Consider the following 13,079-nt stretch of genomic DNA (forward strand, 5'->3'; position numbering starts at 1 on the left):
ATAACAGAAAGGATTTTTGCTTGTCTGCTAGGGAGATCCGCGAAAGGGACGCTGAGTGTGAAAGCAAGTTTGACGGGAAAATTATATGGCAGGGACGACATGACACTATGATGAGGAAGTAATGAGACACTGTCAGATACCTCATTGAGATATTTGTACTCCGGAGACACAGATAGATGCCTGATGCGGCGGCAATGGGACTTTTGAGGATCGTTGTGCTTGGAATTTGAAAAGGGAAGAAATTCTTGCCCATGGTTTGGTCTTCTTAGCTGTCATCTCCAACTTCTCTCCACTCCCACCCTAGTCAACCCGCCAACGGCGACCCAGACTGCGGAGTTCGTGATATTTCGAGACTCCTGCCGCAGCGACAGTTCACCATCGACGTAGCCTGTTTCTGTTTGTTCTGTGGCTGGTTCCTGCCAATACCGCAAAGCTGGAGATGTTTCAGGTATGCCCGCCAGCTGCACAATTAGAGCCCGTCAGTCTGATCACACCGACAGCGCCTTAAGGGCGTCATAGATAGCCATATTGCGGAAGAGCAAGCGCGACAACGTCAGGCTGCAAATAGCGCCCAAGCAGCAAGGACTCCGCAAAAACGGCGTCCACAGGCTCAGAATGGCAGCCGCCAAAGGGCTGGCTCCAGGCTGAGAGAACAGCAAACCAATGTCTCGACCGAAAAAGGCCCAGATCCGTCAGAGTTCGAACCGGAGTTCGCGATCGGAGGCGATGAGAGCGCGGTCCCTAGCAGGGCAGGCACTCCAAGGCCTGAGGGAACAGGCAAAGAGAAGGAGCAAGTCAAGGAGGAGGACGCACCAGTTTCCGAAGATGGAGGGGACACACATACTCTCGCGGAATCCGCTGACAGCAAAGTGTCAACAGTGTCAGATGTCAATGGCAACACCACCACCTCCTTGCGTCCTCAAGATCTCCCCACTGAAGTCCGCGTGAAGCTGCGCAGGCTGGATCGTATGGAATCAAAGTATGCAGAATTGTTAAAAGTATACAGGACGGCCCATGCACGAATACAAGCCGTCGAGTCCTTCGAGGCCTCACTGCGCGAGAACACTCCCCTGACGAGCATCAACGACCCCAGCGCTCTGGTCGAGTATTTGAATCAGATCAATCTAAAGAGCGACATGGTCGTGGATGAATTGAAAAGAGTAACATCTGACAGGGACGATTACAAGAAGAAGTTCCAGGCTGCCGAGGAAGAAACCGCGGGACTGCGTGAAGAAGTCGCTAGCCTGAAGAGCAAGCTTGAGACAGCGTCTCAACAGAAGGCATCTGGCCCCGAGAAGAATTTTTCGATCGGCAGTCCGCACATTACGGTAGCCGGTGACAACTCTTCCTTGAAGGAAGCGGCAGACTCGGAACAAACGGCCAAGTCCCCTACAACGACTGCTTCCCGAATTGCGAGCTTCTCTTTATTTTCTCCTCGGCACAAGGCGATGTCCCCGCCAAAGGAAACGTCAGAAGAGTTCTTTTCATTCGAATCCGAACAATCAAAAATGGAAGCTGAACTACACGAGAAACAAGCTGAGGTGGAAGACCTGAAGAAGCAACTCGCCAGCTTAAAGGCAGATCTCAAGGTCGCTCGTGAATCCACCGAAAGCATGGTGGAGAGCCTAGAGACGGCAACCCGGGAGTTACACAATCTCCGTGAAGCCAAGGACAAATTTGACGAGATCAAGAATGAGTTGCAGAACCGCATCGCTGAGCTAGAAACCAGAGCCGCCTCAAATATCACGCGGACGGACGAGCACCAAAAGGAGATCGACGAGCTCCAGGCACGAAAGCTCGAGGCAGTCTCACAACTGCAGTTGCTAGAGAGCCAAATCAAAGAGCTCGAGGCAACTAACGCTAAACTAGAAGAACAGATCGTATCCAAAGGCAAAGATGCGGAATTGTTGAACGAGAAGCTTTCACAGAAAGACTCCATTGTGAAGGACCTCGAAGATTCACTGGCATTGTACAAATCCGCGGAGAGGCAGGAAGCATCAAGGAGGCAAAATGAGCAATCGAGTGAGAAGAAACTCGCAACAATGCAAGGGATCATGGATACCTTACGCGGTCAATTGGACAAAGCCGAAAGCACGGTTGGTGAACTGAAAGCGGAGATCCAGTCCACCAGAGAGGAGCATTCACGCCACCCCTCTACCAAGGTCTTTGGCTTTCTGGACGATGAGACAAAATCCAAATTTGACACATTAACGACGCGTGAAGATGTTGTGCAATACCTTTCGGAAATATTCGGCTTGCAGAAAGCTCCTCCAAACAAGGCTGTTGCGGAAACAGCGACGGCTTCTCCAGCGCCATCGGAAGCGGGCACCGGAGTCTCCAAGAAGAAGAACAAGAAAAAGAAGAAGGGCAAAGGGCAGTCACAGACCGCAGCCGATGATGCGGCAGAAACTGTGACGCCGGTCAAAGTGTCAGAAAACTTGGCTGAAGTGGATGATGTCGAGGCTGGCGCAGACGAAAATATCTCAAAGCTGCAACAAGAGATCTCGGACCTCAAGGCGGAGCTAGCATCTAAAGAAGACGCCATTCACCGACTTTCTAAACAATTGAAAGACCAAGAGGAATTGCAAGAAGAGATTGAGACCTTGCGAGACGACCTCCTGCATCAAGGTGAAGAACATGTTGAGGCTCGTGATGCATTGAAAGATGCCCAAACCCAGAAGAATAATCTTCAAGACGCTGTGGATAAACTTGAAAAAGAGTTGCTGGAAGCTCGAGTCGCGATCGCAAGCGGCACTGAAAGGGAGAAGACGCATAAGGAAATACTTCAGCAATTCGATGAACTCAAGGATCGGTGTTCCGGCCTGGAACGCGATCTTGCAGCTTCCGAGCAACTGGCTGCGGGTCGGTTCAAGGACATCACTGACCTGAAGGAGCTGCTCGCCAAATCACAGCCTGAACTGAGAAATCTTCGCAGTGAAATTGCAGAGCTCAAAACCGCAAAGGACGATCTCAAGAACAAGACAGGCGAGTTTAACAGACTTGAAGCACGACATGAAGATATCAAGGCTGAGCTCAAAGGGCTTAGCAGAAGACTTGGCGACAAAGACAGTGAAATCAAGGAGTTACAGCAGAAGATCGAACAGGAGATCAGCGCAAGAACCAGGATAGAAAAAGATCTTGACAAAGCACAGTCTGATCTCCAAACAGTGGAGAGCCGACATGATCAAGCTACTACCCGTTCGGAGCAACTCGCAAAAGATCTTCTCAAAGCAAAAGAAGAATCGACAACCCTCACAACGAAGCTGCGCGATCTCGAGGAGCAAGTATCAGCTCAAGCCCGCCAAATCACCGAACTGAAAGAAGAAATTTCCCTCAAAACAGCCCTCCACGCATCGTCACAAGCTCTTGTCCAATCTCTCCGTGACCAAACACACGAACTCAATATGCAAGCCCGCGAAGCCGGCACACGAGCCGAGAGCCTCGAAGAGGAGCTTGGTGAAACACAAAGAATGCTCTCCGAGCGCACGCGTGAGGGGCAAACCATGCGCATGCTGCTAGATCAATCCTCAGCGGGTACGGAGGCACGGATTCGGGAGATGAAGGAACGCATGGACGCCGCAATTGAAGAGAGGGACAGGGTGGAGGATGAGGCGAGCGTCAGTCAGAGACGCATGATGCGTGAGGTTGAGGAGGCGAGGAGTAAAGCCCGCGATGCACAACGATCGCTCAAGATTCTGGAAGATGAAAAGGAGGAGTTGGAGAGTAGGCTGAAGGAGTGGAAGAGGAGGAGAGAAGAGTTGGAGCAAAGTGCAACAAAGGCGGCCAGAGAAGTTGAGGAGGTAAAGGCTGCCATGACAGTGTTAAGGGAGGCGTTGGATGACAGCGAGCGGCAGATGAGGGAACTTGATGCGCAGAAGGCCGACTTGCGTCGAGTAGGCGATGAGGCTAAAGAGAGGGTCGAGAAATTGACCAAGGCGAACAAAAATCTCACAGAGGAATTGAAGGCGGCTCAAGCGAATTCAAGGTTACTGAGCAGACCTAACCTAGGTCGAGTGGATTCCAATGCGCCGAGTTCCAGGACATCTATCGATTCTGGCCATGCGAGGTCACCAGCCCCCAAAGAACGAGTTTTGTCTACAACGACCAGTCGCAGCGAGACGCCCGTTGCCCCGGCGGGAGCGCCCGCCGGCCTGAGTCAAGGAACCGTTGACTATGTATATCTGAAGAATGTTCTACTACAGTTCCTGGAACAGAGGGACAAGGGGCACCAAAGGCAGCTGATCCCCGTGCTGGGCATGTTGTTACATTTTGATCGGTATGTTTTCTCCCGTCCTGGTCAATTTTTGCCGAACCCTTTGCTTCTCGTTCTCTTTCTCTCGGGAGATATTGAATCTGACCGTTTCCAAAGGAAAGATGAACAGAAATGGATCGCAGCGATTTCGACACGGTGATTGACTTGTTCTCTTTCAAATTATACGAGCACGGGCATTCAAGAACACGAATCATGGCTTATATAGTAATAACCCGAACAATCCGGAGTCCATCGAATCCCCAGAATGGGAGGGGCAGGATCGAAATCAACATCGATATCGATATCGAAACCACTACTTCCCTATTAGGGACTTTTGAACACGTCGATACAGAAAGAAGGGAGGGGACCACGATCCTGTTTGTATACAAATAACGCGAAGAAAATGAAACATCCTCAAGCATGCGACTTTTGGGGACTGCTTGGTCTTGAAACTACAGAGGGATATAGATTGTTAAAGCTTTGTGTTGGTTAGTGGATAAGTCCTCTACAGAGGAAACAGACATTGCAAATACTCAGGCTAGCTCTTAGGATTGTATTGCTCCACTGGAAGTAAACCTTCTTGTCATAGACGGCGCAGCACTTCCCCCATGGATGGGATCATTCCTCTCCTGATTCCCTGAACCTCTCCTCCTCTGTATGTGTCTGTCTTTCTATACTCGGTATATCCTATCCCGCGCCGAGTCACCCTCCAGTTCTGTACATATCCTCCCTGCCTAAGGAGTACTTTCTCTCGCTCTCCCATCAAAGGATGACCCACCCTGAGTAAACCGACAGTGCGCTACGCCTGCTTGTACCCAGCAAGATCCCAGCCCCTCTACCGCCTTTGCTCACGGTCCCAACTCACACCGTCCACCCGGGTTGTAGGATGCCTCGTGGAATTTCTCGCTATTCGCCTCGCCTGACTCTGCGTCGCGAGTGTGAAGACGTGCTGTTCGCCTTCCGGCCCGATATTGTTATTGGTGGTTAGATGTCTAGTGACGCGCTCCCCGGCGCTATGGGAGGATTGTCGCCAGCGCGAGACCTCAAAGACAAAGGCGGGGGTGTCTCGAAGACGCGCATTGTGTTCCGTGAGCATTTTCTCGCTAGCGTGGGAAATATGGGGCGAGATGGAGCACTACTCATATTCCGGATCCGCATCGCCGTAGGATTGGGATTGTTGCCTCATCTTGAAGTTGTTGGTCCTGGCCTTCGTTCGCTTGTTGTTGTTGTTGTTGTTGTTGTTGTTGTTGTTGTTGTTGTTGTTGTTGTTGTTGTTGTTGTTGTTGTTGTTGTTGTTGTTGTTGTTGTTGTTGTTGTTGTTGTTGTTGTTGTTGTTGTTGTTGTTGTTGTTGTTGTTGTTGTTGTTGTTGTTGCCGACGAGCTGTGTCTGGAGGATATTGGCTGGGATTTCATGCAGATTCGACGTCCGCACGAAGCCCCAAGGCGTCTTCACAGGGCCGCTGCGGTCGATAGGTCCGATGGGCTCATGAGCAAATCCTTCATATCCTTCATCTTTGACGGCGGGGAGACAATCTGGTTTTTGATCTTCATCTTCACCTTCGCCTTCATCTCCAGAAGCAGCAGCAGCAGCAGCAGCAGCAGCACGATCAATGTCCTCTAAATTTCGTCCAGACCATCGAGTGTCCCAGAAGGTGAGCAGTGCCCAGAGTTTAATGAGGGAATGGCAATACGCAAAGACGTAGCAGCCGGGGAGATAGACTAGATCTGCCGGATGCCGCAGAAAATAAGGCACCAGTTTCGGAAGCTTCGAGCCCAATATCCACAAGACCAATATTCTCATGGCGGCGGCGGTGTAGAAGCTCGTCCGCGTCAGCACCCACACCAGAGTCGCGTCGTAGAACAAGGCAAAGTTGACCATCTGGCTGATTTGAAGGGAATACACCGCCCACGGCTGTGATCGAAACACCGAGCGGTCCGTGACCAGCGAGCACATGTTGCTTCGGAATGTGGTGCGCGCCCAGCGAAGACACTGCTTGAGGAATTTGGGGTACTCACCCACGTCGCACAGGATCATGGCGTCCGGGGTGTTCTGGAACTTGATCTTGAAGCCTCGTTGGACAAGGGCCCGGGTGAGGAAGTTGTCGTCGTCGGCGTTCAATGGGCCGCAGAGACCCCAGAGGAACCTCTCGTCCAGGTACCTGGCCAGGAGCGCTGGTTCCTGAAGGATGCAGGTCCGCTAGAGACAAGTCCGGCCGCTGACAACGGCGACGCCACCGTCGACCGCGTTGGAACTCGTGTGCTCAAAGTTGTGTCGCTCGAGGTATAAGGCTCCCATGACGTTCCAAAACCCATCCCACGAGCCCGTGTTCGAACGGCGAACGACACGTTTGTTGGTGCCCACGCCACCAACCCGCGCATCCGCTTCGAATGGGGCGAGCGCTGCACGTAGGATATTTGCAGAAGGCCAAATCACATGGTCGTCGCATAGAACCGTGATGGAGGTCTTGACTGCTGGCAGTGCAGCTGCGATCTGGTGGCGCTTATTTGCCTGGGCGCTGGATGAGACTCTGAAGCAGACACTGTGAAAGCGATTGATGAATGGGCCTATTGTCGTCCATACTTGTTTCTCTTGCTTCTTTCCAACTACCACAATGTGGATGACCGAAGGCGATGCTCTCGCGACTGACTCCACGCATCGACAAAAGGCTGGGTCCTCGGGACTGCAAGTTGGAATGACAACTGTGCAATCGCTTTCCGATAGTGATGGAGACAGAGGACGAGGAGATGGGCGGTAAAGGAAGAAGCTAACCAGATGGACAACAAACCTCAGGTACCGGAACACGAACATGAATAGGAAGAGGAAGTCCTGATGTAGTACAGAAGTCCAAATGTTTGTCCAATGCAATTGAGCAGCCATAGTGTTTTCTAGTTAGAGGACTGACTAGGAAAGAAGTCCTGTGCACAAGTAGAAAGAGTTATGAGGATGTCTGTTGGAAAGGAAAACTGGACGAAGACTTGAAGTATGTAGACTTGTGTCATTTTGTAGAATGGAGACAACAAGGCAGTCGAAGGCGATGTGAGGAAACAGCCTTGGGCGCAGGAACGGTGTCGAAGCTCATTCATTGTTCTTGCTTCGATTGAAAGGATGAAACATTAAGCCAACCATCAATGCCTTGTCCGTATATAGGACTTAGCAATCGAGGGTGTCTCGGAAATCCCTTCTACTCCGAAGCGTGGCGTGGGATGAAGTGGCTCTCTGGAAGGCTTGTCATAATATGGGTCGAGTTCTCTTCACCTCGATGGACTAACTTTGGTAAATTGCAGCAGTTCGATTCAAGGCCCCATGTCAAAAAGAGCCTGCTGGTAGGAACGTTGGGGAATCAAGGAAAGTTCGTTCAGGTAAGGGGGCCATCATTCGGCATAGCTGAACTGCAGACTTCTTCAATCTGTGAGGGTAGCAAGAACATGTGCATTCCAGCCAAAGTCAGGTAGTCGCTGCATCAATATAATGCGTACAGTTGCCCCTGCCACTGGGGGCTGATAATTCGAATTATGCGAGACAAAACGCTCGGTAACCGTCATCCCCGGCGCCTCGCTCTGCAAAAAAAAGTCGCCTTTGACCGCCAGGTGGTCGAGTCCATTAGATCCTCATTCAAAGGTCATACTGATCTCCCCGCGGCTCTGCCCAAACTCATCATCATCAGCCCAGGCGTTACGTTCCAAATCCAGCCCTGGCATCGGCGGAGTAGTTGTATAGTCGGATGCAGTCGACGGCCGCCGGCCCCAGCTTGGTATGGAGGAATCGGTCGCGTGCGGTTTGAGTTCCGGTCGGGGACCCAGAGGCGCGTTGTAACTGTCCGGTTTCGAAGATACAGAAGCCGTAGTGCTGAGAGCTGGTAATGTGCTAGCTAGTTCCCTTGGCTCTGAGTTTGCGCAGGACGACCGCCTACTCGGGTCAGGAGAGCGTTGAGGAGATCTGTGTGGGCTGATACGAGGAGAGAGCTGGGGGCTCGCTATAGAGGCGGGTCTTAAAGATGATGACCGTGCCGGCCGAATCGCGGAAGGCTGCTGTATAGGGGCGAAGGAAACATCAATCTCGTCAGGTCGTGGTGGGAGGTTCAGCCTTGCGATTTCCTCAGGCTTCATCCCAGGTGGAAGGCGTAAGTATTCGACATGTTTTTCTCCGTCTTTGACTGACATTATTTGCATTGGAGGCAAGGTGCTGTCTAATTCTCTGACCTCGATCATTTCGCTTGCCAGTTCTCTTCGGATTGCATCAACGTCAAACAACACGTTGAGATCGGCGTTAGTACCGGGCTCTGGAGTGTTGCTGGCGTTCCTCTTGTGGCTGGTGTCATTCACATTGTACCTCTCCCAACCTTGTTTCTCAGCCAGTTTGCCTCGTTTGAAAAGCCCGAAGCGCTTCTTCTCGGGTTTCTCTTCGGCTTTCCTTCTCGCTTCGTCGATTTGCATAATAAGCTCTCGCTGCCGTGCTGCGTGATTTTCAGGATCCGGATCTTCGATCTCAGTGAACTCATCGCTTTCAACTTCCCACCCCACTTCTCGCAATAGCCGTGGCATAGCAGCACGATAGGACATGTGGCCTTTAACCCATGCACTGACATTGACATTTTCCACGCCCGGAATTCCTTCTACCGGTGCAAGCCCAGCAACTCGCATGATGCCACCAGACGTCATCCGAAACAAATATCCCAGAATCCAGTCGTTAGAAGCATATCCATTCAAAAACCTCCCCGAAACAACGGAACGAGCTCGCAGATATTCGTCCTTGTTGGCGACCACAGGGGAGCCGAACATATAAACATTCTGGACCAGGCCGTATGCCCCACGGTTCGACAGCTCTTTCAGGCACGAAAAGATGACCCTCGATCCGAGGGAAAACCCTAGCAGAGTGATTGGTCTTTGTCCAAGGTGCCTGTCAATCAGCGAGTCCGCTAAGATAAGACCTGCAGCTGTCGCTCTATCGAGAGATACACTCCACGGATTGTCGATAAGGTAAGCCAGTTTAGAAAGCACAACCGGCAACTGTATTGATGCCATTAGAGTGATTAATATCGTGCTTCCGAGGACTTGTTGAACGGTTTGGGTCAAGGCCTCCGTGGCGAGGATATTGATAGTGTCACCCATCGACCGGAGCATTTCTGGCTCCCAAAGTAGGGAGTAGATGTCGCCCATGATAGGATCAACAGTGCTGTAGGGCAAGCGGACATCGTCAACTTTACCAGTCATCCAGCCAGAGATCGTCAAGATAAGATTCAGCCTTTTGTTGTTGTGTAGCGGTCGATATTCAAACGTTTTCACGCTACCCGTCCGCCGATCTGCAGCTCGAACAGCTATCGTTCCACCGGCTGCTGTGGCTGCGGAAGTGATCAGAGCTGCTCCACCGACTCCTCCCAGAAAACCTGCAGTACCAGTGACACCGATTGTTGTGAAACCAGCTGCCAGACCCGCGCCAATGAAGGGTGCAAGTAGACCTGCTGACAGACCAATGACAAGACCGCCGCCAACAGTGGCAAGACCCATGACCATGTATTTCTTCTTGAGAGAGCGTACACGTCGTTTCTCCATATTTTCAGATTCATCCCAGTTCTCCTTGGCCTCTGCTTCTTGCATTTCTAGGGCATCGATAACCTTCTTCTCAAATCGACATATTTGAATCCAGCTAATATCCATTGTCGAGCCAACCCGTTCAAGTAGTCGTCTCGATCGAGAGTCATACTGGCCGTCTGATATCAGGACTAGGAATAAGTCACATAAGACAGTCCATCGCAAGTCGAGCTCAATCTCCTTTGTGTGAGGCATATCTTCCGGTCCGTGGACTTCAGGAACGTCTTCGCCCTCCTGCACCTCTTTCAAAGAGACATCGCCTTTCAGTGAGGACGCGGAGGTCGCCGAATTTCGGTTTCGCGAGACATCTGGCCTCGAGGTTTCGGTCGCTGTCTCATCAGCCATAGGATTCTTTACTTTTGCATTCAACATGAGGGGTGCAACGAGGTCAGAAGGCTGCACCCCGTGCTCAGCGAGTTGCTCGATCATGATCTGCTCGGCCTGGTTGATATCCATGTGAGTATATAGCCGAACCATCATTTTCTGTCCCCACATATCCATACTCTCCAAAGATTTTACCAATTCTTTCCGCACTGACTTTGTCTTCTCTAGGTCGCCTAATGCTGTAAACATTTTGTGGATTGTCAAACGGACGACGCCGACATAAGCTATCCGCTGGCCCTCTGTCAGGAGATCTTTGGTCGCTTGCAGCTGGCTGAGAGCATCCCGCTGCTCGTCATCGTGATCATCATTGGCCTCTATGTCTTCCATTTTCTGCCCATTCCGAAACAGATAGTTTGTATCTTCGTCCAGACTTGTAGCAGATTGTGCATCTTCGTCGAGCTGCACTCTCGTATACCCCTTCCCAGCCCCTCCAATGCCAGCATAGGCATTTGCGTCTGATTCAGTTTCTAGGTGACCTTTTGCCACTAGACGACCATTATCATCGTAGATATCAAATTCGTCAATGGCTGGCATCGGCTGCCATTCTTCCTCTTCGTCTTCGTCGTCTGATTGGGCTGAAGCCGCAATTTGCCTTTGGTGAGACCATTCGGAGGCTGTGGCGGGAGCTGATCGTGGATTACGCTTTGGTATAACTGTCCCAGATATTCGGGACGCTCTTGGGGATGTAGGGCTATCCTCTGTTTGTTCATCCTGTTTCGCGGCGGCGTTTAAAGGTGGAATATCCTCTGCAGGTTTCGTCTCGACACCTGATCCCTCACCAACGACTTGACTCTCCTTGTGTACCTTCGACTCCTTGAATATTACCCCTCCCTCAGATGCAACATCCGGTGACGATTGCTTGGTACTCTCGTCAACTAATTTTGAAGGCTTCTCCGCTGTCTGGTGTGGCTTGCAGGTAGCTTCTTTACCGTCCCCCTCACTTGCACCGTTTATATCCGTAGGTACTTCGGCATCATGAAATGTATCGTGGTCATCGTCACTGTCGTCCAGCTCTGCGGGTCGGCTCGCTCTCACCGGTCTTTTGGGCAAGCCAAAGTCGTCGAGCTCGGGCTCAACAGAAGCCGCCGAAGGAGTTGCCTTTTGACTCGAGGATTGTTCCAAAGAGGAATTTTCAAGGGCGTTTTCCTCCTTATTATCGCCTCCACTGGTCATAATGCCACATTTGCGGGACGGTAAGCCTGAGACATGTGTCTCGAAGCCACCTATGGGAGAGGGACTCGATTTGAACTGCTTTCGGTGCGAGAAACAAAGAACGGCAAAATACTGACACAGTCGTTCAATTCAGAAGAAAGTTGGAGACAGGGATATACAAAGGCTGTCAATATGTCAAAGTTCAAACAGTCAAAAAGCAGATGCAAGCACGTTACTGTATCCTGCATACGGTGTACCTCGTAATCGTCAAGACATTGCACGGAGATCGCAAAAGAGTGGATTCAACATCTCGCCACTTTAACAGGAGTCACGTGAGCGAGGCCTCGTACTACGTCTACGCGCTCACGTTTGTTTACCATATGCTCGATGATATATATCGTCTATAGCTACGGCTGTTCAGTGGAGTAGAAAGATGTCCTAGGTTGGACCGCATCATCTTAGCCCACCAGCGCTCGTGAAGGCCGGCTGAGTGTCGCAATTCGAGAAGCATACCACACCAAATATGGTTGAACCTCTTCCAACATGGTATGAGGGATCTTTGGAGAGATGGCTGCCCGAGTTTGATCTCCGGCCGACTATCTCGAATCGTTACGATAGTCCATCCAGAAACGTATTATCAAAGTTAAAGACGATTTCCCATGAGGTCCTGCGCATTGCCTTACAGAAAGAACGGTTGAAGCGAAGAGTAGTCCCAAAATCTCCTAATCCCTGACTTACATTAGTTCGCGAGACCCAGAGACAGTTTTTGTAATATCGGCACAGGTTTGCGTCGAAGTACGGAGGTCCCTGGCTGGCGGTGAGCATGTTCAATAGTGCTGCCAGTGGATAAGTAAATCCCTGCGGGCGTTGGCTGGGACAAAGAGCTTGATGATACACGTCGTAATTGAGCAGATGGAGCTGCGATATACTGTAAAGAGTTGAGAGACATGTCCTCCTTCTGTGCATGCAAGTGCGTTTAATGACCCAAAGCAGCCTCCTTTTTTGAGCCTGAAAGGACAAACGCCGCTGCCCGCCTTTTTCCTAATCGCCGAGAATGCGAACAATGGGACAGTGCCCCAGTCCGCTTATTTCGATTTCGTAAATTGTTCAAGTGCCGAGTAGTCGCCCTCGTCGAACTTGGCCCACACGGCTTCGATCCTCGCCCGCCGCTCAAGAGCAGTTTCTCGATTCTTCCTGCTTTTCTTCGTCCGTTCCCCTGATAAACATTTGTTTACTTCTCGCTTAATGTCGTTGCAGCCACCTATGGCCTTGTAGAGGAAGCCACGGGCGTGACACTCGTCCAGGGCGTTCATGATCTCCTCGCACCCTGTAGACAATCAGAATTCATTCGCAGGCCCACACTCCGCATTCTAAGCAACGCATCTCCCGATGGGAACGAGTGTGGTAAAGAAAATCGCCGTAAGAGAGACGACTGTTGCTCGAAGAAAGATCATGCGACTCGGAGACAGCTCAATTGCCACTTACCGATATTATCTTTGGTATGTAGATGAGAATGCATTTTGGTAGAGACCCGTCTCCAGTATTGATCATGCGGTTCGAGCCACGCCCACATCTGCCTTGCGGTGACAGGAGCGAGTCTAGTCAAGTTGTAGCTGGAGAGATGGAGAGCGAATGGATGTTCCGCATCAAAAGTGAAGATCTCGCCAAGCTGCGGATGGCAGCCTTGCGGGTCCCTCCCAGC

General features: G+C 51.2%; 4 protein-coding genes across 4 annotated transcripts; 1 reads left to right on the plus strand and 3 right to left on the minus strand.

The window, feature by feature from the left end:
• Window positions 1-439: 439 nt before the first annotated feature.
• On the plus strand, window positions 440-4,412 carry Z519_08513 (uncharacterized protein; the record flags this gene model as incomplete). The annotated part of the gene is made up of 3 exons (XM_016766241.1): window positions 440-448; window positions 501-4,276; window positions 4,370-4,412. The coding sequence occupies 3 exons, from the start codon at window positions 440-442 to the stop codon at window positions 4,410-4,412; spliced, it is 3,828 nt and encodes a 1,275-aa protein (XP_016617399.1).
• A 975-nt stretch (window positions 4,413-5,387) lies between these two features.
• On the minus strand, window positions 5,388-7,130 carry Z519_08514 (uncharacterized protein; the record flags this gene model as incomplete). Its single annotated transcript, XM_016766242.1, has 2 exons — window positions 5,388-6,431; window positions 6,474-7,130. 2 exons carry the CDS (start codon window positions 7,128-7,130, stop codon window positions 5,388-5,390), a joined length of 1,701 nt encoding a protein of 566 aa, XP_016617400.1.
• Window positions 7,131-7,861: 731 nt separating this feature from the next.
• Z519_08515 (uncharacterized protein) lies at window positions 7,862-11,398 on the minus strand (the record flags this gene model as incomplete). The annotated part of the gene is made up of 1 exon (XM_016766243.1): window positions 7,862-11,398. The coding sequence occupies one exon, from the start codon at window positions 11,396-11,398 to the stop codon at window positions 7,862-7,864; it is 3,537 nt and encodes a 1,178-aa protein (XP_016617401.1).
• Window positions 11,399-12,462: 1,064 nt separating this feature from the next.
• Z519_08516 (uncharacterized protein) lies at window positions 12,463-12,690 on the minus strand (the record flags this gene model as incomplete). Its single annotated transcript, XM_016766244.1, has 1 exon — window positions 12,463-12,690. One exon carries the CDS (start codon window positions 12,688-12,690, stop codon window positions 12,463-12,465), a length of 228 nt encoding a protein of 75 aa, XP_016617402.1.
• Between the last annotated feature and the right edge of the window lie 389 nt (window positions 12,691-13,079).

This window comes from Cladophialophora bantiana (assembly GCF_000835475.1).
Source record: "Cladophialophora bantiana CBS 173.52 unplaced genomic scaffold supercont1.13, whole genome shotgun sequence".
Taxonomy (NCBI): domain Eukaryota; kingdom Fungi; phylum Ascomycota; class Eurotiomycetes; order Chaetothyriales; family Herpotrichiellaceae; genus Cladophialophora; species Cladophialophora bantiana.